A 27,558-nucleotide genomic window follows, 5' to 3' on the forward strand; every position below is an offset into this window, starting at 1 on the left:
ATCTTTTCCAAGTTTCGTAAATACTGAGCCATCCCACCACATAACAGTAAAGATTCCAGTTCCATACAGGAGTCACAGCTAAAAGTTACACAGAGAAACACCGTTTCCCCAACTGCTGGTCATCAGTGAGAGAGCTCTGTGGAAAAGAGCACATTCTGTAGTTATAGATGCAAAGCGCCCTTGGGGTCTGGAATACAGATGGCCTTGATGAAACAGAGCTGTGGATCTGCTGAAGGGCTGTGCTATTTCAGCCCCATCACGCTGTGCAGAGAGATCGGCCTCTGCAGTCAAGACTGGAAGAGCCCTGTTTTAAACCTCTCCTCAGCGACCTGGAGTGGTTCAGCCAACAGGCTTCCCTCTGTGAAATGCAAACATATTCAAGACCTCCCGGAGGCGGTAGAATAATTGAGAAGTCCTCTGTGTGCATGTTAAAGGGGTGCACGTATTCAGTCACCTCCAATTAAAGTCCATTTGTGGAAGATGATTCATTATTTGTATTGTTGCGACGGTCTTACGCAATACTGTTTCGCATTGTAAAATCTGGAAACCTGTATATTTGAATTGATTCATTAATCAATATTAGTAATATAAACACAGTAGCAGCATTCATGGTGCTGTCCCAGATGAATTCCAGTAGGATGCAGAGACAAGAAAAGCTGGTTCTTCCTTTTGACCTAAGCTGTTATGGGCATGTGCTGACTGAGGCTAGAGACGTCAGTTGGAGCCGAGATTGTTAGAACTTTGCTGCAAAAAAACTCTCTTGAACTCTTGTTCAGTCTAACCACGACAACTGTAAGGCTGTATGGGACTGCTAGAACATGCAGACTACTTGTTTAGCCATTAATTGTTTTACCACGTGAACATATGCATATATCTGCAGACGGCACAGAACCTGCGTTCTTCAGATCCCAAGAAACCAAGAACTGAATGGATGCATTTAGTAAAGGAAGGTAGAATATCTGTCTTTGGCAAAAGGCAAACTTTTCCCAACAAAAAAGGATTCCACAGTAAAACTTGAGTTACAACAGAAAAGGCATACAAACCCAGTGTTCGACAGAGGGAATCTGGGCGTCCTACTGCTCTTGTAAGTGAACTCAGTCCTCCTCACGGTAAGAATCTGCACATCTGAAATAGGGTTTGAACTATGGCTCATATGTGTTTTTCTCAGTTTTTCAGTGTTATCACGACTGGGTGCTACTTTGGCTAAAGCCCTTTGAGTAAAAATAAATCGGACTTCTGCATGAAAGTGACTGGAATGTAGACTCAAAGTGCCTGAGTATGACCAAGAGAGGTGCATATTATTAATACACTTAATATTTCTTAAATTTCATTGGCCCCCTCATTGGCTCTTGTTGGGGGTTTCAGGTTTAAATCGCCATTGATAATTATATTATATATAATTACTGTAGTTTAACTGAGGGCCAGTGTAAAACATTCTGCAGATCCCTGGCCATCCTGGGGCAGCATGTCTGTCTGGAGAGGAAGAGAGGAGAGCTCGAGAGCTGCAGAGCAGTCCCTGGCTTCTGTGTGATAGCTGTATTAGGTTGTTAGGATCCAGTATTGTTGCGCTGTATCCAGAATTTAAAAGGCCAGTTATCCGTTTTGCTGCTTCTTTGTAAGTATCGAGAGCCACAGAAAATATGGACTCACTCTGTTGCTGTTCCTGAAGTCTTCAGTTACTCTGCAGCAGGCTGTAGACAGGTTGACTCGTCTCTGCATGCTATCCGGTAGTCTGTGTCTTTGCCAAATTGGATTAGAAACCAGTTTGTGTGCTCAACAATGATGAACTAAGGCTGTGCTTCAGATCATTTAAAATTAATTTTGAACATGAAATTTAAGATGAAATACAATACAATTTCTACAATACAACGCACCCTTTGAGGACTGCATAGTCACTTTGAATAACTTGATGCACGGAACTCTCTTTCTGACAATGTGGGTTTTTCTTGGTCTCTCCCCTTACATTACAAGAACATGCACTGGGAGTGTTTTCGATGCGGCAAACTCATGGTGCTGTCCCAGATTAATTCCAGTAGGAATCCAGTAGGAGACAAGAAAAGCTCATTCTTCTGTTTGACCTAAGCTGTTATGGGCATGTGCTGACTGAGGCTAGAGACATCATTCGGAGTCAAGATTGTTAGAACTTACTTTGCTGCAAAAAAAAAAATTCTCTTGAACTCTTGTTCAGTCAAACCACGATAACTGTAAGGCTGTATGTGACTAGTTTAGCCATTAATTGTTTTACCGCATTAACATATGTATATATCTGCAGACGGCAAAGAACCTGCGTTCTTCAGGTCCAAAAATATACAAGAACGCCATCTCTACAAACACAGTGTAAGGGGACCACTGAAAAATATGAATGGATGCATTTGGTAAAGATGCTTTTTATTGAAAGCACCAGCTTTTGCATTGGAGAGGAAAGTGTCGGATTCACTGGTTTCAAACTTCAGGCAAGTGCTGGGCACGATTCAGGCTTTTTCAGCTACAAGCAATGGGATGATTGAAATGAGCTGAACAGTCGCTATCCTGTTAGCTCAACTTCTTCTTATGTTCCTTACTCCCTGCTGTGCTAGATGAATCCTAACAGGCATTTAAAATCAGGATGTAACAGTTCAGGTCAGACCATGAATATCATGCCTGAGATGGTTTAATCTGGTCCATTCACTCAGGCTTTCACTACAGTTATTGGAAGAAAAGATAGTCCCGCCGTTGAAAGAAAAAACAAGAAGCAACAGTTTAGTTGCTCAAGTACATTTTCAGTATAAGCTCCACTGCTGCTGGGCTGCATCCCTTTACAGTCACAAGCACCAGCAAAAGCAGCAATAAAGCACCTTTTAAAAGATACAGTAACATCGTTGTTCTCTTAATCGTCAATGCGCTCAATATCTACCCATGGATTCCAAAAGCTCACCAGCACACCAGCTTACCAAAAGAAAGATACGATGCTTACAGAGCAAGGATCTTCATGCCTGATTTCACACACTCTTGGGCCTTTCAAGTTTAGCATAAATGTGCAGCATTGTGTGTCATTTTCTTTCATTCTCAGGAATAATGGACAGCAAATGGGGAAGCTGTCAACTGAACAACTCTTCATTCTCTAATCCAATAGTTCACAACCCACTTCTTGTGTGTACAGCTGCCCCTCGGCCTTCTAATTAAGAACGTTAATTAAATGGTGTTGACTGATGATGAACACACACCAGTGGGAAGGACATTGTATCAGACAACTGCCAGGTGAGGCAGTGTTGTTTTTTTCTTCAATCCAAATAGCTATATTTCAGCTCACACACCTCAATGAGGACAGCCCTATAACTCACAAATTAGCCGAAAGCTCATTTTTAAGAACTGAAAGCACATTGTTAAGCACTGAAAGCAAATGTCAACAAAGCCTCAAATAAAATAATCAATTTACAGCATGTTAGCTAGAGATTAAACTCTTGGCCCGAGCAACAAAAACAGACACAAGTGTTACCCAGGATGCAAACTGAGAGTCACTGTACTGAGCATTTAGGCCTGAGTGCAGGAAAAAAGCCTAGGCAAGCAAATCAATGCAATTAGCACAGGTGATTAATGCTCCACTTAACGAGCGAACACCAGCAGAGACAGAGGTACTCAAGGATTTGAGACCCACTCCTCTAACCCATCCGCGCAAAATATTTTAACTCCGCCAAAATAATTATTTCATCTCTGCCAAGAAGCTGGAGATGACCCATGTTCAAGTGTAAAGCAGATCCAAAAGCAATCTTTATATAATTTCCATTCTCCTTTGTCTTTCCATTCAATCCACACCCCGCTTTTTCTTTCATTTTCTGAGCCTGAAATAGTATAAATAATGGCCTGAAATACATGGGTTCCTAAAGGCTGGCGAAATGCTCTGGGCAAACCAGCTAACAGAATCGACAAACCAGAAAAATTAGCTCAAAGTATTTGTTGCGAGTTCTGCACAAGATGTAGTGAACATAAGTGCTGGAAATTGTGGTTTAGTAGAAAACATACGCCTTACATGAAGTAAGGGTAACATCTGCACATGAACGCCTGGTTTAGGCAAACAAGGAGTCAAAAGAACATCAATTAACCCCCTTTATATCTTACAGTTTGTATAACTGACATAACTTTTATGCAAGGAGAGCCGAAGTTATAAGTCTTTTTAAGCCCTTAAGAGAATAGCACTTACCTAAACTACTAAATCTGGAGTCTTGAGCAAATTCCAAGGACGAGTGAGTCTTAAATCAAGCAAGCCAGATTATTCCAAAGAATATCGGTCTATAATGTTTTAGTTTCCTTTTGCCCGTCTTCTAAAAGTCTTTGCTCAGTTTTGCAGCGTGTCAGTCATCCTTCCTCAAGAACGAAAGAGATCCATCTTTAAGGTCAAGTTAGCTCTGAGCCGTCTTAAACAGGAGGAAAGCCGCACTCCTCAGTAAGACTACAGCCCCGTCAGCTGAAGTTAATTCCACAAAGAGCTTCCACACAGAAACACACCAGCAATGTCTGCATAAAAATGGAACGGCATCAAGATAACTCCTGTTCAGAGCAAGCCCTGCATCGTGTCTTTGAAAACTGCACCTCTTCCTGTCTCATTGGTTTCTGCTCTCTTCCTGTCGAGTGTCACGGTCCAGAGATTTGAAATTGAAATACTGTCAGCTACTGAACGCTGTGACCTGTGACTTCAGAGAGCTTTTCCTGCATCACGGTTTCTTAATGTAGCCAACTTCAGAATCGGGGACCAAAAGGAACGTCTAGTTTGGGCCCCAACACACCTTGCTCGTCTACCCGATTTCTGCCTCCTGTGTCTGTCACAAAACAAACAAAGCGAACCCTCACAGAAAGCAGATGTTAAGAAAGAGTTGGAGCACATTGGCTGGTTATCGTTGCGTCTATGGTGCTGGGTAGTGAGGGGAAAAAATCATGAACGTTTACTATGGTAACTATGAGCAGTAATTCTACACACTATCGGAGCATAACATCCCTGTACAGTACGTTTACTGATCCTTACTACCCTAGACTATAATAATGCCATGATTCGCCATCTTCAAAGCTACAGAGAGCGGTGTTACTCACCCACAGAGGCATGATTTACTGTGAACGCCTGGAACGCCTGGTAAATAGACAAAAAGCACAGTGAAAATAATGCAGGAATAAATGACTTTTTACCATTCTAAACTGTCTCCGGGGACATTACTGATGGGGCACCTAAAAATCACTGGCCACAATGTCTGTCTCATTTTGCTTTGAGTTGTACACAAAAACACAATAAAACAGTAGTTTCACCTTGCATAGAGAAAGGAGCTTTCAACGCGTATGCAGAGAACACCCTGCATTGTCTTAAGAAACTTTAAACGGCCAATGAGACAGGACCTTGAAAACTTGCCAGTTTGTACTAATTAAGCAAGTGATTGGTCATTAAGTCCAATGAATAAGTCCATAAGTTCTCAGCAGGAATGAAATCGCCAAGCCTCTCCAGTCTACAGCTCTCTGAGGGATCTTGGCCTAGTCCTAAGGGAAGCTCCTTGGGAGCAGCTAGAAAAGGGCACCTATTTCCTATCTGCTGGGATCGGGACAGGGACGGGGACAGGGGGACAACAAGAGAGAGAGACTGCAATCCACACCGAGAGGAAGAGAAAGCACCCAGAGAGACGAACTGAGAAAGGTTTCCTGCGAGAGTGATTTACAACCCAAACAACAGCCGACCTGCACACAGGAAGCAGCGGGGCAGGTACGCGTTTGCCTGCTGCCGTTTTGACAGACGGAGACGTGCAGGAAGGAAGCGCGGCTGACATGACAGCGTCCTTCTGAGCAAGGGAGGACTTTGAGAAATCGCCCAGCGAAGACAGTGACAAAGGAAGGCAGTAAAGAAGGGACACCTGGCAGAAAGCTGCATTTGCTGGTACAGATTTTGAATCAAGACCTGTCGTAGCATGTTGTTTGCCTCAAACGTTTGACGATGAGATCCAAAGGTAAGCAAATCCTGGTAATGCAACCAAAGCCTTTGACTCGGAAAAACCTCTCCTCCATCTCGTCAGTTCCCAGCCGAGGAAGACTCCTTTTCTGGTCTAGGTATCATCCACAGAAGACTGACAGGATGAGAGGCGTTCTCTGCAGGGGGGAGTTGTGGAGATCTGATCAATGGACGGGATACTATTCTAACAGTGTACCCTTGCAATCGAGCAGCCCAGACTGCTAAATGAAGTTTGCCCAACCACATCTAAATATGGCAATCACAGGGGCACTTGCGGTGCAAGCCCCCACGTCAAAACGTGACCCTATCCGCTTTGCTAAGTCCAGTAGATGAAACCAATGTGGGTATATCTGCCAGCCCCCTGTCCCCCCCTACAGACTTCAAAGGCAGTCTGAGAATGACAGGCTCGGCAGGCGCCTGCGTGACCCGCCTCTGTATCCCTGCCTGGGCTGCTCAGAGCACAGCGCCGCGCGGCCTTCGGGACACTAGACAGGATGCTGACAAACCGCAGGGGCCTCGTCGTGAAGATCAGAGCAGCGCCTCGCACGTCGATCAGGCAGCTTCCTTCCTGCAGCTGAGTTAGAAACCAGAGCTCCCCTGAAATCCACCGGCCGTCAGCGACCCCCAGAACAGGAGGGGACGGCTGGTGCTCGCGGTTTCTTTCCGTCGCGCTGACAGGCAAGTGCCAGACGTGTAAAAATACGAATCTGGGGGAACTCCCAAGCGGATCAACTAATAAAACTCTTCATTGAGACCAACAGTCCAGATATAACTCAGACGCTAGGCTACATCATTTCCTAATTCTAAGAGGGTTTCTTCAACTGGCATTTCTCGAAAAGAGTAGGGGTGTTACCCCGGTGTCCTGGCCAAATTTCCCATTGGCCCTTACCAATCATGGCCTCCTAATAATCCCCATCTATGAATTGGCTTCATTACTCTGTTCTCCTCCCCACTGATAGCTGGTGTGTGGGGAGTGTACTGGTGCACTATGGCTGCCGTGGCATCATCCAGGTGGGGCTGCACACTGGTGGTGGTGGAGGGGAGTCCCCATTACCTGTAAAGCACTTTGAGTGGAGTGTCAAGAAAAGCGCTTTATAAGTGTAAGCAATTATAATTATTATTATTATTCATTGTTAATAAAAAACTGGCAGTCGGTCAGGATTTCCTTAATTATCTATTAGACGGCATCCTTTGTGATCGTGCCACTAGTAGGAGCTGTAAAGGCCGGCAGAGTGTGGTATAAACATAGACACACCGTGTGTATTGTCTGGCCAAACTGACACACAGTACAGATCATCAGAAAGATGAGGGAAACGGAACTGCTGAAAAGCAAAAGCGCTGTAGTTGTGCCTGGTTACCAAAGTTACAATAACTTTTTTTCACATCTTCTATAGCCGAGGGTATGAAGACGCCCACAGCCTTGACTGGCTGCTTTTCAGTAATACGATCGCCCACTATCAGTATGCAGAATCAGAAAAGATAATGTACCTCATTAAACACAGCATTTTCACCAAAGACTAGGTTCTGATCAGAAGGCCTTCAATCAGGGATGATGCTAATTAAAACTGGAGGTTCTCAGTTCTGTCACACATTCCAGAAACATGCTCTTGCAGCTGGAAAATAAAATACAGAAACAAATAATATGATAATAAACTATTTTATATAGCACCTTAAAGGTGGCTTCTCAAAGCACTTTACAGAACTACAATAATAGCAATGAAAAAAATACCCAACGTATGCACAATGAGAGGAGACATAGATGGGGGTACTGAATACAGTAGGAGCAGAGGGGTAAATAACCAGTTAAGTAAAGGCTCTTCTAAAGAAGGTTTTGAGTCAAGATTTGAAGAAGTTTAGAGAAGGTAGGGTGAGAAGGGTGAGAGAGTAGTAGAGAGTAGGGTGATAGTAGCTCAGACAGGTACTGAGGAGCCAAGCCATGCAGAGCCTTGTAGGTGAGCATGAGGATTTTGAAGTCGACACAAAACCTGACAGGAAGCCAGTGCAGGGACTCCAGGATAGGAGTAATGTGATCACTTGCACTAGACCTGGTCAGGATTCTGGCTGCCGAATTTTGGACATACTGCAGTTTTTTCAGTGTGGATTTAGATACCCCAGCGAGTAGAGCATTACAGTAGTCAATTCGGGAGAAGACAAAAGTGTTGATCAGCTTTTCAGCCAAAGTTAGCGATAACATAGGACAAACAAATTCATGTCTTTTTTTTAATCATATTCAAACAACCGCAACAACCCACATGGTTGTTCCAACACGGCCACAAAGCCTACCAAGAAATGTCACAACATGGCATTTTATTTGTTGTGTGGGGTGCAACCATAAAACTGCACTTTCTCTCCACTCTTCCCTTCACCTGATCAAAGGAAAACTCAGAGAAAGATGGATGGATTTACCTCTCGGACAAAGACTTTTGACACTCCTGGCTGATCTCGTCCAGTTCCAGTGGAAAGTTTCTCCCAGGACAGATGTGGACACCAGGCCAGCAGTTGGACAAAAGCAGGAGAGATGTAAGGAAATAGCTGAGACATGGGAGGATCAGACACCCAGCTCTTCAAACAGCCCATTCTGTACATGTACATAAGCTACAGTATAAAAAGTTTATCATTTGTGCATTTGTAGGGTGACGGTACATAGCAAATTTCAAGAATGCAACACATTATGTGCACACAGAATAAGTTATGATATATGTCTCGTGGGAGCATTTAGTTAATTTATATAGCATCTACCTGCAATGCAGTATGTTAAGAGGAGATTTTGAAAAAAAAATGCTCAGAGTAAATAAGGAGAACTAACAAGCATTTGTGCAAGGAAAGCTTAGCCTGTTGTGTAAAGAATTGCTTGCCTGTAAGGAAAAGGTTGCATCCCAAGATAAAAAAAATACACTCAAGATAACAACAAATTGTAACAATGTTTATTGCCGAAAAAAAAAGAGTTGCAAATCTTCTCCAAGAACGTACACAGAAGGTAATCACAATCAAAATTAAAAACATTCTTTGTTTTCCCCCTGACGTCGGAGTGAGAGGAGGACAGCTCCTCAGCTAGTTCAAATGCATGTAAAACGTTTTGCAACACAGAACTGCCCCCTCCGAAGAAAAAAAAAAAAGAACAGCCAGCAGGTCAAAGCATAAGGAGGAGCTTAGCACTACAGTAAGACTCGGTACTTGAAATTAAATTGCAATCTGTTGCTTAAAGGTAAACAGTGCTAGTGCAGAAAAAAAAAAATCAAGAAATTGCAACTCTGCAGCCCAGGACCAAAGCAGCAACATTATTTCCCCGATAAAGTCTGCAGCCGACTTCTCAAAACTCTTCACCAAAACCGAGTTCATCAACAGCTCTTTCAAAACTTTTTGATTTCTACTGTATATGTTTCAAGCTCATTGGACGGAGAAATAAGCATAATCAGTATCTTCCAGCAGCCCCTAGACTAAACAACCAGTGCTGATCTTTCATGGTTGCCTATGAATCAAGGCCACGTCAGAAATCACCTGGTGTCACGCACAGCAGTCAGTGTTTGTAACCGACACAGAAACTTTTAATATACACAATGCAGTCTAACTTGACTAAACTTGACTATTCATTTTCTAAAAAGATGCAGAAATTTAATCTGCACACTGATTAATTTCTAGGCATTATTCAGATTAGCTGATCATTCATGAGTGACTATAGTAGACTTGAGGAACCTTGTTGCAGAATCGTTAAACCACTGTATAAATGAGAAAGGTGATCTGGCACAGGTGATGAAGTGAACCTGCTGAATGTTCTGCCTGGTGAAAATCCAGAAAGAAGATCAATCCACTTGTCGTGATTAAAGGCACAGTGCTGCTCTGACCAAGTAGTGGGAACTCACTTGCTGTTAATCTGAATACCTTTTCCTCAGGACAGTGCACAGCCTAGTGTAACAATGCCTTTCTTAAGAATGTACAACTGTACAAACGAGAGGAGGCCTTTGAACCCATCCAATAGCCTGCAACATTCTGGAGAGATGTGAACGTGACTTAGTCCCAGTTTAACACCTGTGGGATGACACGTGGCATCTTGGCATCAGAGACCAGTGAAAAGGTCACTGAACGCCAAAACTGCTTCAAAGATCACTTCCACATGCGTTGCAACTGTTGATGGAAGTACAGCTTGCTTTCCTTCCAGTGGTAGCCACAGGTAGAACAAGCCTGTGCCCTTTCAGAGTAAGATGTTAAACCATGTTGATGACAGTTCCAAATGGGTATAATGATTGTGTCAGGTTTGTATAATGAAAAGGTCAGTGCAACTGCTAAAAAAAAAATACAGATACAAACACAAATTTATCAGGGAAATGACAGTTATGAGTGATATTTCTTTTGATGATCAGTATATTTATATGCAAATAATACAGATATGATATTTGCATCAAAGCTTCATATTAGGTATATCCAAACATTATCAGAAAGCGATATTCCTGGTAGGCAATATCCTGGTACCCATCCAGGAAGTACAGGTATCAAGGAGGAACAGAGTAAATTATATTTGAAATTAAGTTTGTATTTTAAGAATTTGGAAACTGATGTTGATTTCAATTTTGTATGGATGTCAAAGTCATTTAGTGCTACTGAAGTCTCGGGCTTCCCTGACAGTTTTAGTGTCCCTGCCAATGTTTTCTACAGCTTGAAGGGTTATTAATTCTTTCTCTGTTTCAGCAAAATGCCAGCTGAAACATTTCACTATCTGCTGCTGATAAGACTAGGGGCCTACAGACACAAAGAATGCTTGTTTTAAGAATCCCAAAGACTTATTTTGTGTAGAAGGCCAATTATAAACTACCTGCTTGAAGAAAACACTGATATAGCTTAGTTATGCAGACATCTTCCGATTGTAGCAGACGCTTGCTTAACCAATAGAAATTAATTAAGACTGAAGTTTTTTCTTTCTTTTTGAGACTTAAGCTCCTTGTATTCCTTATCAAGTAAGTGTATAAAAGGTCAGCTGTAACTTTTCTTGTTGGAATAACCTTCCTAATTGCAAGGAGGGTGCTTCTCCTTGACCAAATATAATAAATGCTTCTGCTCAGCAAACAGGTCTCCAGTGGATTTTTACTCTACATGCTAAGGAATATTAGAGCACCTCACTACCTGCACTGCTCATAAAGCTTTGCAAGAGATCCACACCATCTGCACTCCAGGGGTTTAGGTGAAACAGTGTGGATGGGACTGTAAAGCATGAAGGTGAATATGTACAATATACTGCCAGTCCAGGGGGAGACTCTCCACACAGACACACGTATCCATTTTCTGTGCACATGGATCTCAAGTGGTTCTGTCCAACCCCGTTAGAAACGCTGTTGTAGAGAGGAGAGAGCTATTTCCTTTCCTTTCTGTCCTCAGAGCAGAAATCGCAAGGAGTGTCCTGTCCTTCTCCAGTGTGTCTGGGAGAGAGGAAACATCCCAGGATAGACCTAAAGATCAAACTCCCCTTCCCCCTCTGCCTGCTCGCTCAGCTCGATGGTGGAGTAGTTGTGGGGACGCCTGTGGAGGAAAAAGCAAACAGTGGAACACTAACAACTTTTTTTCTGGCAAGAACTTCTATAGGACTGTGAAGGTTGTCGTTTCATTGTTTTCTGTCTGCGAATAGTCCACGATTTCTGAGAAAAAAAATGCTTTCTTAAAATGCTAGGCACTGTGCCACAAGGCATTTCTCGGCATGTCAGTGCAGTTCAGATCTCAGCTACCAGTGCCCAATCTGATGCTGTTCACACACCTCCACACGCAAGCCCAGGCCCAGTCAACACAAGGAGGGGCCAGATTGACTCATCCTGGCTCTACAATATTACAGGGTTAGGCGTTTATCCCAGAGTTGAGCATGACCAGCTAACGCTACAGTACATTATCTCAACAGCAAACACAGCAGTGCTAGTAAGAGTTAACATGCTGTTGTTTGAGATACCAATATCCATTATGGCTGACCGATCCTTCTCTGCATGCTGTAGAGCATACGCTTTTGGAAAGGAGGGTTTGTTAATGGAGCTGGTAACATCTACTTAACAAAGATGGGACTTTATGACGTTACTCCCACAAGTACAGCCTCTAAATAGAATGCCATTTGGAATGGCACCTATGATGGTTTCACACAAGCTGGCAGTAAAGAGCCATCTGGTGTTAAAGAATCATGCACTGGGTACAATTACAATTTTGTGATCTTATACTACAGTTTGGTATTTGATCTGCATCTATCTGTACACTTGCATGTACTTCAGAAGGCACTGCACTTTTAAAGATGCACGATCCTTTATACCCATACATGCTAGAAAAATGCTGATATGCTGGTACTTTGATACCAATAGATATGAACGATAAGGCTGAATGTATTAAAAACATGTCGTCTTCATACACTGATACTGTGCCCACATTTATTTCTTGTATAATTTTTATTCCCATTGGTTTTGCCCTTTAAAGAATTGCCTGACTACAGAACAGAACAAGGCAGAGTCCAGTGAAGCTGCAAAATGAAATGAAAGTGTTTCGGTTGTGAAAAGGAGACAGGAGAGACAGCGGGAAGCTGACAGCTGAGGACTGGGGCACCTCTGGCAGCTTTCACTTTTAACCAATTTCTCTCGATATCGTAACTCTGGAATTTCTCAGTCAGCACGGTCAGTGCCAACACGCATCACTTTAAATGTTTTGCGAGGTGGAAACAACCTTTTTGTTTTTGACTCGCCCTGTTTCAGGAGCACATATTCTGACATTTTTAATCAGATCATTTCCACCTGCGTTATACACAGATCTCTACACATGCATAAAACGTAAAAAAAAAGAGAATGGATATTGTATCAATGAGTCATATAGATCTAAATATTGCTAAATTCTCAACCCTGTTCTTGGGCAGGAGTGAGCCTGCCCTGGGGCTGTATATTTTCTTTAAAGAGCTATTAAAAGTACTTTTTTTTCCCTAATAAAGATAATGTAGTCATCTAGGGCTTGCTGCCTTTTTTGAGAATAACCAGAAAGGGTTTGGTGACCTAAATGTTTGAAGGCAAGCTAATGTAACATGTTCCCATGATCCCAGATCAGGAACACCTCTGAGCAATCAGACTGCTCTCTCCCAGCAATATCTAAATGCTTAACCTATTAGACCTGCTAAAAAATGACTTGTCATTGGAAAATAGAAAACCATCAGGGATCTTGCAGAGGGGTAACATCAGTATATACTGTACTCTACGGCCTTGCATGAGTCCTAAGCTCTTTATGCTAGTTATTAGGTCACAGAATATGCAGGAGAGTTACACTGGGAGCAAGAGGAGCCACAAAAAGCCGTCTCTTGAGGTAAAAAAACGGGTCAGTTACTGTAGGTGCACAAGAGGTCTCTTCATGTCATGGGGCAGGAAACAGCTTTAAAACAAGAAACACTGCAACCAGCTGACATCTGCTGCCATGGTGTTGGCTGGACTCACCTCTTTCTGTACCAGTAGGTGCCCAAGGCTGCCCCGAGCCCCAGGGTCAAGAGGACGATTATGATCAGTGCAATCTCCCAGCCCAGCCCGGCCTCTGAAGAGGAAACAGCGCACAAAGGGCTCAGAGCTGTAGTTCTCTGCTCCACCTGATCCTGGGGAGGCTTTCCAACCCAGGCCTTCTGCTCTGAAGGCAAGCAAGAGATCTGCAGGTGTGCCCAAATACCTGGGATCGCCCCATCAGGGGAATCCTACCATACCCCATCGCTCACAGACAGACTCAGGAGGAGTCAGGAACATGACTCACTTGAGCCAGTGCTGTCTGGACTGCAGGGCACTGCTACGAGCTCAGTCAGTTGGGCGTCCCACTTTTACAACATCTTTTCAATAGCAGGGTAGCTATCGCCTTATCCAATATGAAAGTAGCTCTTCAGTACATAGCTTGAACTTTTAATTTTCAATAAAGACAGGTATATTTCAAAAAAATAATGTTCTCACTGGGCTAAAGAAGAAGAAAAGCCCCTGCATGATTGATCGTTACAACTCTTGTGAAAGCTTGCAGTACCACCTAGTGGATGTCTGTAAGTTACAAAAGAGGAATTCAATTGTAGTGAATAATACCCACTGGGTAGTTTATTTATTGTAATGCATGCACAGAAGCACCGTTTACCTACTGCAACACCAGTAGCTCACATGAAAATCTGTGTTATCCTTTACTACGATTCAGATCAACCCACACTGGGAAAAAATGTACAAATAATACCCAAAAATAAATTACGATACGTTGCAAATCAGAGGAAACTATACAGCCATCTTGTTTTGTTGGTAGTAAACCTCTGGATGATATCCTTGGATTAATTAGCTCCTGAAAACCAACCAGGGTAAATGAGGCTGAACATCCTTCACTTGTTGGCAACCCTTCTGATCTCATCTGTTTATCTTCTCATTACTAGAGAGGACCACTCTGGGCAATTCTGACAAACAGGCTCAGGAGGCCAGCGAAGCGACGTCTTACTTCTGGCTTGAAACTTCTCCATGGTGACTTCAGTACAGCTGTCTTTCAGCATCAGGGCGCTAGTGGTCTTGAGGATGAGGTCTCTCTGGTCTGCGGACAGCCCTTGGATTTGTCCACTCACATGTAGCAAGCCGTCTTCACAGGAAATATTTGTCTCTGTTGGTAAAGAAAACACGTGATGAGGATTTTGTACCACTTCCGTGTGTCACAAAATAAAATTCATTGTGACTGATGACTTAAAACTATGGTATAAAAGAGAGTACAAACAATGAGTGTTTTTTGCCAGAATCTCATTTGTGCCCATGTCTTTTCTTGACAGTGTTCCTAAATGTATGCTGTTGTTTTGTGGAAAGAGAATAATAATTCCTTAAACTCCACTCAAAGTGCTTTACAGGTAATGGGGACTCCCCTCCACCACCACCAATGTGCAGCCCCACCTGGATGATGCAACAGCAGCCATAGTGCACCAGTACACTCCCCACACACCAGCTCCAAGTCGGGAGGAGAACAGAGTGATGAAGGTAATTCATGGGGATTAGATTATTAGGAGGCCATGATTGGTTAGGGCCAATGGGAAACTTGGCCAAGATGCCGAGATTACACCCCTACTCTTTTCGAGAAATGCCCTAGGATTTTTAATGACCACAGAGAGTCAGGACCTCGGTTTTATGTCTCATCCGAAGGATGGCACCTTTTTACAGTACAGTGTCCCTGTCACTATACTGAAGCATTAGGACCCACACAGACCGCAGGGTGACCACCCCCTACTGGCCTCACCAATACCTCTTCTTTAAGAAGACCCAAGACCTCAAGCGATCATAAATTTACAAGAATCCCTGTGCCTCACAAAGTGATACCTTACTGTCCAATGATGAGCGTAATCAAACATTGGATCTGCTCAAATACTTCTGGAACACCCCCCCAGGACGTTGCACGCGCCTTCAGAAGTCACAGAAGCACCACTGGTGCACCTCTGAGATCTTACAGCGCCAATCAGGATGTCACCGACGAGACACGCCCGTGTGTAATGACTCCTGCACAAGACTGACGGATCAGGACCTCCGCCATCACACAGCAGCTGCAAAAACAGAATGCCATCTAGCAAAAGACTATCATCACCAGGCTCTGAAAACATTTGTGCCTGGGTTTGACACTTGCCTTTGTTTTAGGAGGTCAGGATGCACAGCTTGAAGACTTGAATGATCTAAGAGTGTGTGCTGTTTTAGGAATACATTGCCCATCACAGATTAAGCTATTGTGTTGCATGTCTTCTGCCCTGTCATCATTCCATGCAGATTCTTTTGGGGGGAACCACAGCAAGGTACAATAAAATGGGGGAAGCTCATCAAGGTGGGAAACACATTGATGAGTGCTGATCTACACAAGTGGTTCCCAATACTGGTCCTGGTGACCCACACAGGAGCCCTCAGTTACACAATCAAACAATTCATTCACTTCAAGAGGAACTGCAGTCCCAGATTCTCAGACCAGTTATTATATCTTGTTAATAAAATAGACGGTATTGCAAAAATGTACAAAATCGCGAACTTTGTGAAAGTCCTGTGAGTCGCCATGTTGTCACAAACCCCTGGTCTGACCATGGGCCAGAGCGCGAGTTCCCACGAGATGGGATGTGATGTGGCCCTTCCTGCTCACTAGTCCCTGTAATGACTAATGTGATCACATGCGTACAGGTCGTGCAGCAGAAAGTTCACCGCAGAAATGTTCCCACGTGAACAATGTGATTTGTCTCAAAGTCGAGAGCAACATGTAGTCCGTTTTGTTATGTAAATTGGAAGTTTTACAAGTTACTATGTAAATTATACTTTCATTGCAGTTTGAAATGCATGAATCGATGCTGATTCTTTCTATCTAAAAATAGCAATACAGCTCCCCTTTAGTAGTAATAGTAATAAAGATTAATTTAAATGATTTTTTAACATGTCGGAGCTTTAACTGATGTATGGAGAGAAACAACTCCCAAACTTGTGAGTAGAAAGAAAATGCAAATATTCCAATCAAGCAAGTTCAATGATCTAATGACGGTGGGATGGAATGAAAACTAGCAGGTGGGTGGGTCACCAGTACCAGGACTGGGAACCCCTGCTCTAGGCCTTTGGGTGCAGAGCGACGCGTCCTCACCCTGCAGGTACAGGCCTGAGATCCCGCAGTGACAGGACTCCTCCAGGAACTGGGCTATCTCACTCTGCGTTTCCCGGAGACTCTCATTCTTCTGCCCCGGAGCAGCACAACCTGCAGAGAAAGAGACAACAGCTCATTGTAGGCCGGCCCTCTGGGGAAGACATCTGTACCACTCCGGGTTCAGGAGATCTCACTGAATTACGGGGATGCCACTGCTGGAAATCCAAAAAGGTGACAAAACTCTGTATCGTACAACTAATGTTAAGTACGTGATGTGAAACAGGGCAAATGGCTTGATCCGTCCTTTGTGTTCAAACACAAGTCAGTCACTGTTAATCTCATGCAAAGGAATAACAGGTAAAGACAAAGAGGGAGACGCTCCACAGTGCAAATTAAGTTAGCAGAGGTGTGATTTTGATCAAGAACAAATTCAGCAAACAATGAGTCCAATTAAACCATTCAAGATGCAACTACAATGAAAGCCACATCAAATAGCCACTTGGCTAAAAGTTAGTCTATGTACTATATTTTGAAGAAGCATCTTCCATCACAAGCTATAATAGCCTGCCTAGGGAAACACCAGTTCACACCAGTAAACAGGCTGAGATCTATTCACATGCACACAGTTCCCTAGGCCTTGGCCAGCAAGGGGCAGGTGGATTACTGTCCAGTATGCATGGTGCTGTACATTCTTGTTGTGCCAACTGCCAGTTACTCCATTCTGATCTACGAAAGGATGCAAATAATACAGTTTGTGAACACAATTTGTTTTTGTGTTCCTTTCTGCAATTTATTAAGACCAAAAATATTTCAATTGCCACCTGAATCAGCTGTATTTACCTGGTACCTGCTGCCAGAGCCTGTTGGTCTTGGGCCCGAGACAGAGAACCAGCTCACTGGAGAAGCCAGAGGAAGGACAGTGGTTGACCTGCCCTGGGGTCTGGCCTGAGGCAATCCAAACGTGAGGGTTTCTCGCTTCACAGCAGGAACAGCGGCTCAGAGAGACGGGCTCCTTCATTGAGCTGAGAGGCACAGAGAGGGAGGTTTTGCAAGAGCTAGCCTGGATTGTCTCCAATTCCCAGATTCGCCTTTCTTATGAAATTCCTTCAGCAAGGCCAGACTGGTATCCCACAGAGAGAAAACCTGATTGAGCATGCCCAATAAGCCTGCAACCAACATGAACCTTAAATAAGTCTCCACTTAATTAGCCGATTAAGGAGTCAAATAAGAACATCTGTATGGAAATAAACCTAGCATGAAATAAAACAATTCATCTTTCCAGTAGCTCCTGCTTTGTTGCCAATAGCTTCAATGGTACCCACTCCGTTTACAAATCAGATTTCTGTTCTTGTTTCAAGCATTATCAGCATTTCTAACTGCTATGCCCCCTTATGAACTTATAAACCTTACTACCCATATGCTTTTCTACTCTCAAGTCAACACTCACCTGAGCACAGACAACATGTGCTGCCCGCTGGTGGTGTTGAGCTTCTCCAACAGCTCCTGGTCCTCGGCGAGCACCACGGCGTCTATTAGGCGCGCTCGGGCCATTTGGAAATAGCCTTGGTACAGCGCCACAGCTCTCCATGCCCTAGAGGGGCTGATGGGAAGGGTCTGATCTGGAGAGAAGAGAAGGGGTTTTATGTTCCTGAAAACCGTCGTTCACTCTCGAGCAGCCTGTTTACCTGCATGACTCAAGAGATTTTGGGTGAAGGTTGTCATAATATCTGTGGTAGATTTTTATCCCCAACGAGGGCAACAAGTGGAGCATCTGGTCCCCTAGCCTGCACTCCGGGTGTCTGTGAGGTTAAGTATGGCTTCTGACGCATCATCACCTTGTCTATGTCGCCAGGCATGCATGTGGGACAATTCTGCATCTGGTTCAAGGGGGCAATCAGTGGCATGATCGTTTGTGTGCACTTGTATGTGCAGATGGCAGCTTTTATAAACCAGTTGGTTCATAAATCTGATACTATTTGTTGTAGGTAAACTTCCACGTAATGTGAGAGTCAACAGGAGGTGCTCAGGTAGACATACTGTACACGAGCGAGAGTTCACCTGCGTTGCTGGTGTTCCCAAGGACATACAGCCCGTCTGAGCTGGCCAGCCCCTTCAGAGGGACGGCCAGGGGTTCGCTGTTGTGCCCCTGCTCAAACAGCAGCAGAGTCAGGCCCTGCAGCCTGGCGTGGGGGGTCGTCACCAGCTCCACAAAGGCCTCCTGTTGGCTGCCGTTGGTCCAGCTGGCAGATACCTCGTTGATGATGACCTGGAGAGGGGGCTCAGGGGTTGTGCCAGACCCACAGGCGTTCTTTTTCAAAGGGGTGAGGGGGGTCACCTAGGAGACACGGAGCAGCAGCTCATCAGCACTGCGCTGAGCAGACCACGGGCCAGGCCAGCTGGGAACACCCCAGTATCGCACCCATTTTCATGACATGCAAGAGCGAGCTGCACCAAACTCACAACTAAACTATTCGGGAGAAGCTCATAAACCTTCCACGTTGGGGAAAGGCCCACATACTGTACTGTACGATACAGCTTTTTCCAAGTTGCCCAAGAATCCTCTCATCTCCTTCCCTTGTTTTTTCAAATAATAAAAGCTCATTTTTATTTTATATGGGAGCTTTAAAAGCAATCATCTCAAAGTGCTTCACAGCACACAACATGAAGGTCATGAAAGAAAAGAAGATTCCAAAGCTAAAAAGGCAGCTGTCAGGAAAAGCCGTATTTTTGGCCAGAGTGAAAAGCATCCTGTATGGTCGAGTGGGCCATGTCTTTTGGGATAGTGTTCCAGAGCTAGAGGCACATCAACAAAAGGCCCCGTCACCCACAGAGTGGATATGAACGGGGGGAGCACATATACCGAGAGACATTACAAATGCGATCAGTGCTGCTGGTTCCAGGAATGGGCAGCACCTTCGCCGTTCGATGGCTCCTAATTGAGACGGCAGGACAAGGCGTTCACCAGCCTCAGTCCTCAAACCCAGAGGCATCGTTTCATGAAACGCATTGGGAGTTACTTTCCTTTCCCAGGTACCTCTAATATCATCGAGCACCCCGAACAACTCATCTTGCACTCCACACCGGCACGTGGGGTATGAAACTTTTGGGGCCTCCCTTTCCTCCTAACTCCCCTTGCATTTTGGGGGAACCCGACAGCACCCCTCAAAGGATGGCCTTGCTTGGGTCACTGGGTTATTCCGTCTTTCCTAATGGAAAAAGCCAGGAGCCGAACGCCTAAGCCAGGAGCCGAACGGAGAGAGAGAGGGGGCTGAGCCGCGAGACTCACCTGGAAGGCGGTAAGGTTTGCAGGCAGCAGGCTGCCACAGCGACTCAGAGACTCATCCTCGGGGCTGAAGTCCGGATCCTCCAGGAGGGGCACCTGCCCAGGGGTCAGCGCGTCCCTCAGATTCTGGGCCTCCTTATCGGACCTCAGCCCACGGTACACGATGGCATCCAGCAGACCCTTAGTGGGGATGGCTCCCCCCTCCTTGGGGACGGGAGGCCCCAGGGGGCTGCGGTACAGGGCCACGGCGTCCGGGCCGTTCTGCACGGTGTTGGGCGGCAGCCGGATGGCGGGCCGGGGGCTCATCTGGTGGCTGCCCAGGAGGAAGTACCCCCGGGCGTCGGTGAAGTAGCCGTGCAGGCTGATCTGGCGGTACGGCTTGTCGTCGTTGCCGTTGAAGAGGAGGAGCCAGATCCCATCCAGGCTGACCCGCCGGCCGGAGGGGTGCCAAATCTCGATGAACTCCCGGTCCTCGGCGGCGCCGGGGGTGTCCGAGTTGACCTCGCTCAGCAGGAAGTCCTGGTAACCGGCGGGGCTGGGGCTGGGGGGCAGCGGCGGAGGGGCCGCTGTACTCTCCGGGACGACTGCGCGGAAAGAGACGGCTGCTGGTTTAGCGCCACAACGGAACCGGGAAGCAACCCCCCCCCCCCCCGAGCATTCAGAGGTCATCAGGGAGTGAAACGAATCTCAGAGCAGCTGCCAGATTCAGACGGACCCAGTGACTTGCAATCAGGCACTCTCATATCGTACTGCATTCTGCAACGGTTCACTTCAATTTAAGAAACGCCCATCACCTCAGTCTACCATCCAAGGTGCCAGGAAGTAATCTCAATTATAACTAGATTCCCTAGCAGTTGTATGATGGATTACCTTAAACATAGCTCCTGATAGGGGTTTCACTAAGCCTTCTAAAGAGGCTTATGTCTGGTGGTGCGTGTTCTCTGCGATGCTCATTTTTATTGCCTTCGAACCGTTTGCTTTGTTGACTGATGGCCACCAATCGGAGATCCTAGTTTTTTTCATGTTTACACAATCCAAACTCTCCGATTAAAAACAAACAATGACAACAAACAATGACGTCCGGCTTTGAGGACTTCCCTAGTGGTTCTTATACTGTAGCTGTTTTATATAACAGCTGTTGCCACTCCCTTATTGCAAAATTTGCTGAAGTTATTTTAAAAATACTGCAATGACATGACACACTGTGGCCATAGTGCATTCTCGGACATCCTGAGAGGACCATAGGTTCTGGGCATAACTCCACATACTGACCTCCTTCCAAAACTACATGGGATGTAGCAGCAAGCTACACGCACCCTTACAAATAAAATCCTCAATAAGAAGTCACTGGGTAAAAAATTAGGAATAACTTCAGTGTTTGTTAGCCCTGGTCCTGGAGGAACACTTGTCTTCTAGTTCGCTAGTAAAAGCTGTTGAGTCAGAAATAATGGCCATTAAGATGAGGATTTGCTGCAAAAAGGTCTGTGTGCTGAAGTTAATGGTAATAGCACCCTTCAAGTTATGTGTTTTAGGGAATTAAATTAAGTAAAAGTCTAAACAACTGAGCAGATCATTTAAGCCATAAAGAAGCATGAGAGATTTAGAGCTCAGCAGAATTGAAAACCACCAGACGCTGTTTTGCTAGGACAAGGGCTGGAAGCCAATGAGCATCCTACCTACAGTACACATCAAACATTTTTTCCAGAATCCGAGTATCAGTGTGACTGGCTGCTGCCGATTTCTGGGGTCTGATTTCTAACATGAAACTCACCTCTTTGCGCATCTGCTACCTACACACCAGTGAGGTCAAGTCTGCTACAGCAGCAGCTTTTATGTGGGTGGAAATGTCTCCTGTCATTCTAACACTGCACTGTCGTCCTCCAGCAAGGTGACAGGGGCGTGCAGTGGAGAAGCGTCTCAATTTCCAGCTGCAGTTTCATTGCAAGTCATGTTACAGGCACCGGCCAAACTATTAGGAACCCCCTGCTCCTGTTTGTGGCAACAGGGAATAATTGGCTGTCTCAACTGGTCTGAACAATGCCCCGTTCCCAGTACTGCTGCAATCTGGAGGAGTGTGCTCTATCCTTTACCAGTAGCCCAGGTAGAGGTGATCCTGGTGGGAGAATGAGGTGGGAATTGAGCTACATATTTTGTTCAAAACTGCTCTTGCTGTCCTCCGAAAATCCAGATCATTAAAGTCAGTGGGGGGCCCTAATATTTTAATCTCTGCATACACTTTGAATTGCTGAGCACACAGGCTGTGCACCAACCTTCTGATACATTAACCCCCTTAGGCTTCCCATCATTTCATTGATGCCAGCTGTACTCCACCCTTAATTCTGCAAGAGGTCCCGTGACTTATAGATCAGACACAGGCATGACATGCCTGCGCAGGCTAAGTCAAAACTTGTTCCTACACATCTTTCAGTTACAACAATAAAGCACAATAATCACTTCTACATCACTGAACGCATTTATTTAAATTGCTAGTTTTAAGTCACTAGAAAGATTACATATGTCTTAATTTCTAAAAAAAACATCTTCACTATATCCCATCTAGATTAGTTTAAAACGTTTCGTTTACTATCTGAAGCACATCTCGCAGCAAAGTGGAGTTATAACATCAGTCAAATCCTATGTGGAGTAAAAACCATATACTAAAAACCATATAATAAAATACCATATATAAAGGCAATACCATGACAAAGCCTATCCATGCCTTTACTGTGTTTTTACCACAATCTCACTGTGCTTCGCAACATTTCAGTTTACTTTCACCAGGGTACATCATGGCAAACTTTCTAAGAGTGATATGGTCTCATATGTCACTCAAGTTGTCTTCATTTCTCTGAATCCCACATTGAGTCTCCCCATCAGGTGGTTCCTGAGAGTTTCCGGAGGCTCTCAACACACAGGGTGCTTGCAATGAAGCCCCGAGGTCTCTATTTTGTGCAAGAAAGATCAATAGCATGATATGAGCTCTACATATAGAAGTTGCTGCTTCACCCCTAATAATTAGCTGCATTAAACAGCCTTTCCTGGCAGCTTTTTATAGGCTCACCTGATTGATAATAGATACATCAATCCTTCTTGACCAAGAACAGGTACAGCCTGCAGCAATGGGCTCTTGGCTACAGTCACTCACCTACATTGTGTGGACATGACTCCACCCCCGAGCACTGATTGGCCTGCCCTGGAGTGGGAGGGGCTTCAATAAAGAGTTCCGTGTCCCTGCTCCAAACCGCTGCGCCACAGCGGCTCAGGGACACGCCCCCTCCTAGGGACCTGAGCAAACAGAGCGAGCGTCAGGGCGAGAAACGAGCGGGGTGGGTGGATTCACACCAGTAATGGACACACGCACTCGCGGTTGGCCGACTACCTGCTGGTGAGAAGGAAGGCCTGTCTGCCAGGGATGAGAGTCTCGACGAAGCTGGCACCCTGCTCGCCTCCCTCTCCCAGGAAAACGAACGCGTCGATCGGCTGCCTCGGGCTGAGGGGCGCCCCGTGAGGGAAATCCGCGGCCATCCCGCTGTAGAGCGCCACCGCCCCCGACAGCGACCCCTGCTGCTTCAACACAGACTCGGCTTTGGGGGGCAATAGCACAGCATCTGCAACCGTCCAAGATACTCCAGTCATCTTAGTGATGCAATCATTCCCTGCATAATGAAACTACCAGACTGAAAAGTGAGCCAGCTGTTTTTTCAGCATTGCAGGAATATTGAAAAACATATTATGACTAAAATGATCCCTGGTCCATTCATCTCCATTCACTTGATCTGTGAATTAACCATGCAGCAAATTACAGAACATATTAAAATCCATGATACGTGGCAAACATGTGATTCAATCAACCATAAAGCCTTCGTATCCTGCCAAGCAATGTCAATGCAAAAACAACACTTGCGCGTGGCCCGGTGTCTGTGGGCATGGAACAGAATGACCGGAAAGCAGGGTGTGAATTGTGGAAAGTGCGTCTGGCCGGCATATTGAAATTAAAATAACCTAAAGCTGACTGGATGAAATCCAAGTTGTTCAACATCACCGATGGCAAAAATCCATGACCTGGAGGTTGTGATTCACAAGGCCTACCTTCCCGAGAGCATCTGGATGGGCACATCAGAAGCAGCCCGGCTCTGGAGGCATTGATGTCCATGCTGAACTCCACCGCCCCTGTTGTCCCGTTCAGGAGCGCTAGGACCAGGGCGCTGGGAGGCTGAGGGACGCTCAGCTCCAGAAAGACGCCTTCCCCCAGGCTGAGTTCACTGATCTGTGCCTCCCGCGCTCGTCCCGTGGCGCAGGGGTTCTTGAGGCCCGGGGACGGAGGGCCCGTCTGGAAGGTCCAGTTGGTGGCGAACAGCCAGCAGCGCTCCATGGACTCATCCTGCGGGTACAGGGACTCGTCTTCCAGGAAGACCGGGAAACCGGGCGTCAGGACCTCGGCGAGGAATTCCGCCTCCCCGCCCGGCCGGGACCTGTACACGATCGCGTCCACCAGGCCCTCCGCGGTCACGTTCATCCGCTCGGCGTAGCGCGCCCCGCCGTGGTACAGCGCGATGCCGTCCGGCCCGTTCTGCACGGTGTTGGGCGGCAGGACGACGGCGGGCGGCGGCTTGACGCCGGCCGAGCCCACGAGGAAAAATCCCTGCTCGTCCGTGGCGTTGCCGCCCAGATTCAGGACCTTGTAGGCCAGGTTGCCGTTCCCGTTGTAGAAGACCAGGGTGTAGCCATCCAGGCTGGTTCTGCGCCCGCTGGTGTGGTAGAGCTCCACAAACTCAGTGGAGTCGTAGCTTGGGTTGTCAGCGTTGACCTCGCTGATGAGGAGGCAGCTCTCGCTGGCCGCCCCCTGCACCGCCGCCGCCGCCACCAGGAGGCCCAGGAAGCAGCGCCACAGCTCCCGGGGGACGGGAGGACGCGGATTCATCGCTCTGGCTCTTCTGCTCCCAGCGGGGGTGCCGCTCGGGTCAGTCCTCGGCCCACGAAACGGAGCTCCGCTTCCTGTGGGTTTAGAGGAGAAATCATTCAGACTTGGGGACGCCACATGCTTGAGACGCAGAAGAAAGGCTGAGGTGTGGAGCTCTTCCACTACAGCAGCGGTCCTCCCGGTTTTGAGGGCCACTGCCCCAATTCCTCTGTAGCCGAAGGCCTGGCAACCTTCAGTATTTCTGACCAATAAGGTCAGTACTAACATTAAATTTGAACTTTGGCAAAATGATTGGCAGAAGACCATTGAGCTGTGCGTGAAATATGTATTCAGAATGAAATATGTTGTGGACCAACTTTTCACTCTCAATCTAAGTCATGACACGCTGACTTGTCTCAAATGCCCAGATGTTAAATCTGGGTGTGCTAAGCATTCCCCCAAAAAGTGCAAGTGCTATCGTTGTGACACATTTCTCTCTTTTTCGACCCAGTAACTTTCTTAGAAGTAGCACTGGGCATACGTCCTCCCTGCGCTTCGCACAGTTCCCAGAACAGAGCTGAGTCAGAGTGCAGCCACGAACTCCGGCCCACAAGTCAGACCGCTCCTCTCCGCATGACAAGAGCAGAAGCACACAGGGTGGAGGGCCGGCTTGGACTGCCGTAGTGTCTCATCACCAGCAGCAGCAGCAGCAGTTGTGCTGGGCAGAACAACCAACTCTTTCATTCAATATGTCATTCGTTTTGGAAGGAAGTAATGACACAAATACTCGACTTCACCTCATGGCTGCACCTCCAACGTTGCGCGTGGAAAATGAGTCCAGAATTGTTCAAGCCGAGGAGTTCTTTATCAACTTGGCCGAGCAATCAACACCATAACAGTTTGTTAGAGAGTTAGACGTGAGCTTACACAGTCTTAGAAAAATAATGCTAGTGGTTACAATCTTTGCTGTATGTAAAAGATACAAAATTCACAAGCACTTGCAAACTAAATGCACCTTAACTAAGCAATTTTGATCAATTCGATGCCCACAAACCTGTCTTTCCACATAAGTTACCATCACATTTTAATCACTAGATTCACCACAAAACCGCAACATTGACTCATCCTGTCTCTCAGTTGTAACCACACTCACAATCCCACCCTCTCGATTTCTCCACTTTCTGTTTTTTTAGCCATGGTTACAGTTCATACAACTTGAGGAAAAGTCGGGTCTCTGTTTATAAAGGTCCCAGGATATGGAGATGACACGTGCGTTTGCGTGAACTTCACAGAGCAGACTGTATCTGCCCAAACGTATCGGCTGTCTGGTGACAAACACGTTAACTATGACTGTTGACAGAAAAGAACAATGCCCGTGTATGTAACATTTCAACAGAAAGCTTGATTCAGAAACTACTCATTTCTCTGCTAAATCTATGAGAATATCCATTAGTGTCTCCTAATCAGGATCAAATGTAATTCCCTTTAAACTGCATTTTATCACACTGCCAAAACAGATGCACTAAACTGCCTAATTAAGAGAGGACAATTAAGGCACCTGTGAATTATTCAAACATCCTATCAAGATGCACAGACACTACATGAATCTATTAATGAACATATCCTATAATTGAGGTCATACACAGTATTACAGTTTGCAATGCAAAAGAAGTTTTGTCTTCTCAAACTGGTAGGCTACGCCATCAAGATCACAGCCCAACACTCAGGTACTGATTTTAGGTTTGTTGATGGTTCCTCACCTCCTAAACTCTAACCACCTCGAGTCCCTGACTGCTGTGCACAAACCCTTTGAATTACACACCCTGGACCACAGTTGTATTAAAGTTCACCTGGACGGTTGTCTTAGAACAAAACTGCATCTATATCGTCCCGGAGAGAACCGTTATATACTGTAGTTTGCCATGATATAATTAGGCTTTTCTAATGGTTTTACCATGATTTTACTCAGCCTTGCAGGGGTCGCTGTGGTGTGTACCATGATTTCACTGTAATACAACATTGTGGTACTGCGTTACCATAGTGCGTCACAGTAAACGTTTTGAACGTGTACTTCGGTAGCCGTGCACGATTCTTAAATCTTAGTGCACTTCAAAAATAGTGCTGACAAAACTACGCAGAAGAGAACAAAAACTACTGTAGGTGCCAGTTGCGCAAAACGAAAAAGTACAGAAACTGCAGAAGTGAACAAAATATAACCACGTCATGGTTAGCAGGGGGGCATTTACGATTATTCAGTAAACGCATCGTTTTAAGCTTTTAAAATTTCAAAAGTACTACCTCTTAACAGCAACGTTAATATTAATGATAACCCAGATCTACTGTATGAAAAGATTTTTGTTTTAATATTTATTTATACGCGTTTGTCTGTGTTGAAAATTAAACTGGGAGCTAAAACGTACAAGCGTGAACGATAGCCTCAATCAGTAATTCGGCACAAATTCGTATAGAAATGTGTAGAAAGCGTTTTTAAAGCTTACCTAGAGCACCAAACGTTTGTCTTTGTCCACATCACAGTTAAATGCAACAATGTTACTCCTGGCTCATCTCCTCTGCTAAAACAGCTCACTTGCACAGTATCAAACCCCTTTAAGTTACCGGAAACGCGTCTCCTCTCATCCCGAACCTCAAAATGCACTTTTTTTTTCCTGCACTGCAACTTTTGCTGTCCCCTCCTTTTTCTCTTTCTGCAAATGGAAAAAGCATTTCCTGCGAGCAGGCTCCGAGTGGCCCAACCATCTACTGGAATGATGCTGAACAGTCGCGCCGCCTTCTTCCGAGAAAAATCACGACCGTCCTGAAAGGTCAACGCGG

The 27,558-nt window shown here is 45.6% G+C and overlaps 2 protein-coding genes across 3 annotated transcripts in view; both read right to left on the reverse strand.

Moving 5' to 3' along the window:
* Positions 1–4,837, reverse strand: part of nlrc3 (NLR family, CARD domain containing 3) — a 33,918-nt gene extending 29,081 nt beyond the window's left edge. For both annotated transcript variants that reach the window (XM_088612734.1, XM_088612733.1), the window contains exon 1: positions 4,178–4,837. The gene's annotated coding sequence lies outside the window, so the exon portion shown is untranslated. The remainder of the gene's footprint in view (positions 1–4,177) is intronic.
* A 4,024-nt stretch (positions 4,838–8,861) lies between these two features.
* On the reverse strand, positions 8,862–27,478 carry LOC148645135 (uncharacterized). The gene is made up of 12 exons (XM_088612735.1): positions 27,225–27,478; positions 23,916–24,821; positions 23,206–23,434; positions 22,972–23,111; positions 19,830–20,410; positions 18,602–18,878; positions 17,991–18,162; positions 17,384–17,565; positions 16,544–16,654; positions 14,402–14,557; positions 13,390–13,483; positions 8,862–11,467 (listed from the first exon to the last, which is right to left on the reverse strand). Exons 2-12 carry the CDS (start codon positions 24,745–24,747, stop codon positions 11,398–11,400), a joined length of 2,844 nt encoding a protein of 947 aa, XP_088468861.1. The 5' UTR covers positions 24,748–24,821; positions 27,225–27,478; the 3' UTR covers positions 8,862–11,397.
* Between the last annotated feature and the right edge of the window lie 80 nt (positions 27,479–27,558).

Source organism: Lepisosteus platostomus, chromosome 19 (assembly GCF_059453375.1).
Source record: "Lepisosteus platostomus isolate fLepPlt1 chromosome 19, fLepPlt1.hap1, whole genome shotgun sequence".
NCBI classification, from domain to species: domain Eukaryota; kingdom Metazoa; phylum Chordata; class Actinopteri; order Semionotiformes; family Lepisosteidae; genus Lepisosteus; species Lepisosteus platostomus.

Coding starts and splice junctions, on each gene's coding strand:
- LOC148645135 (XM_088612735.1), bottom strand. CDS start 24,747: ATGAATCCGCGTCCTCCCGTCCCCCGGGAGCTGTGGCGCTGCTTCCTG. Junction 20,411..22,971: donor GTCATGTCCACACAATGTAG/GTGAGTGACTGT, acceptor CTTTCCGCGCAG/TCGTCCCGGAGAGTACAGCG. Junction 13,484..14,401: donor GGAGAAGTTTCAAGCCAGAA/GTAAGACGTCGC, acceptor TTTCCTCTTCAG/AGGCCGGGCTGGGCTGGGAG.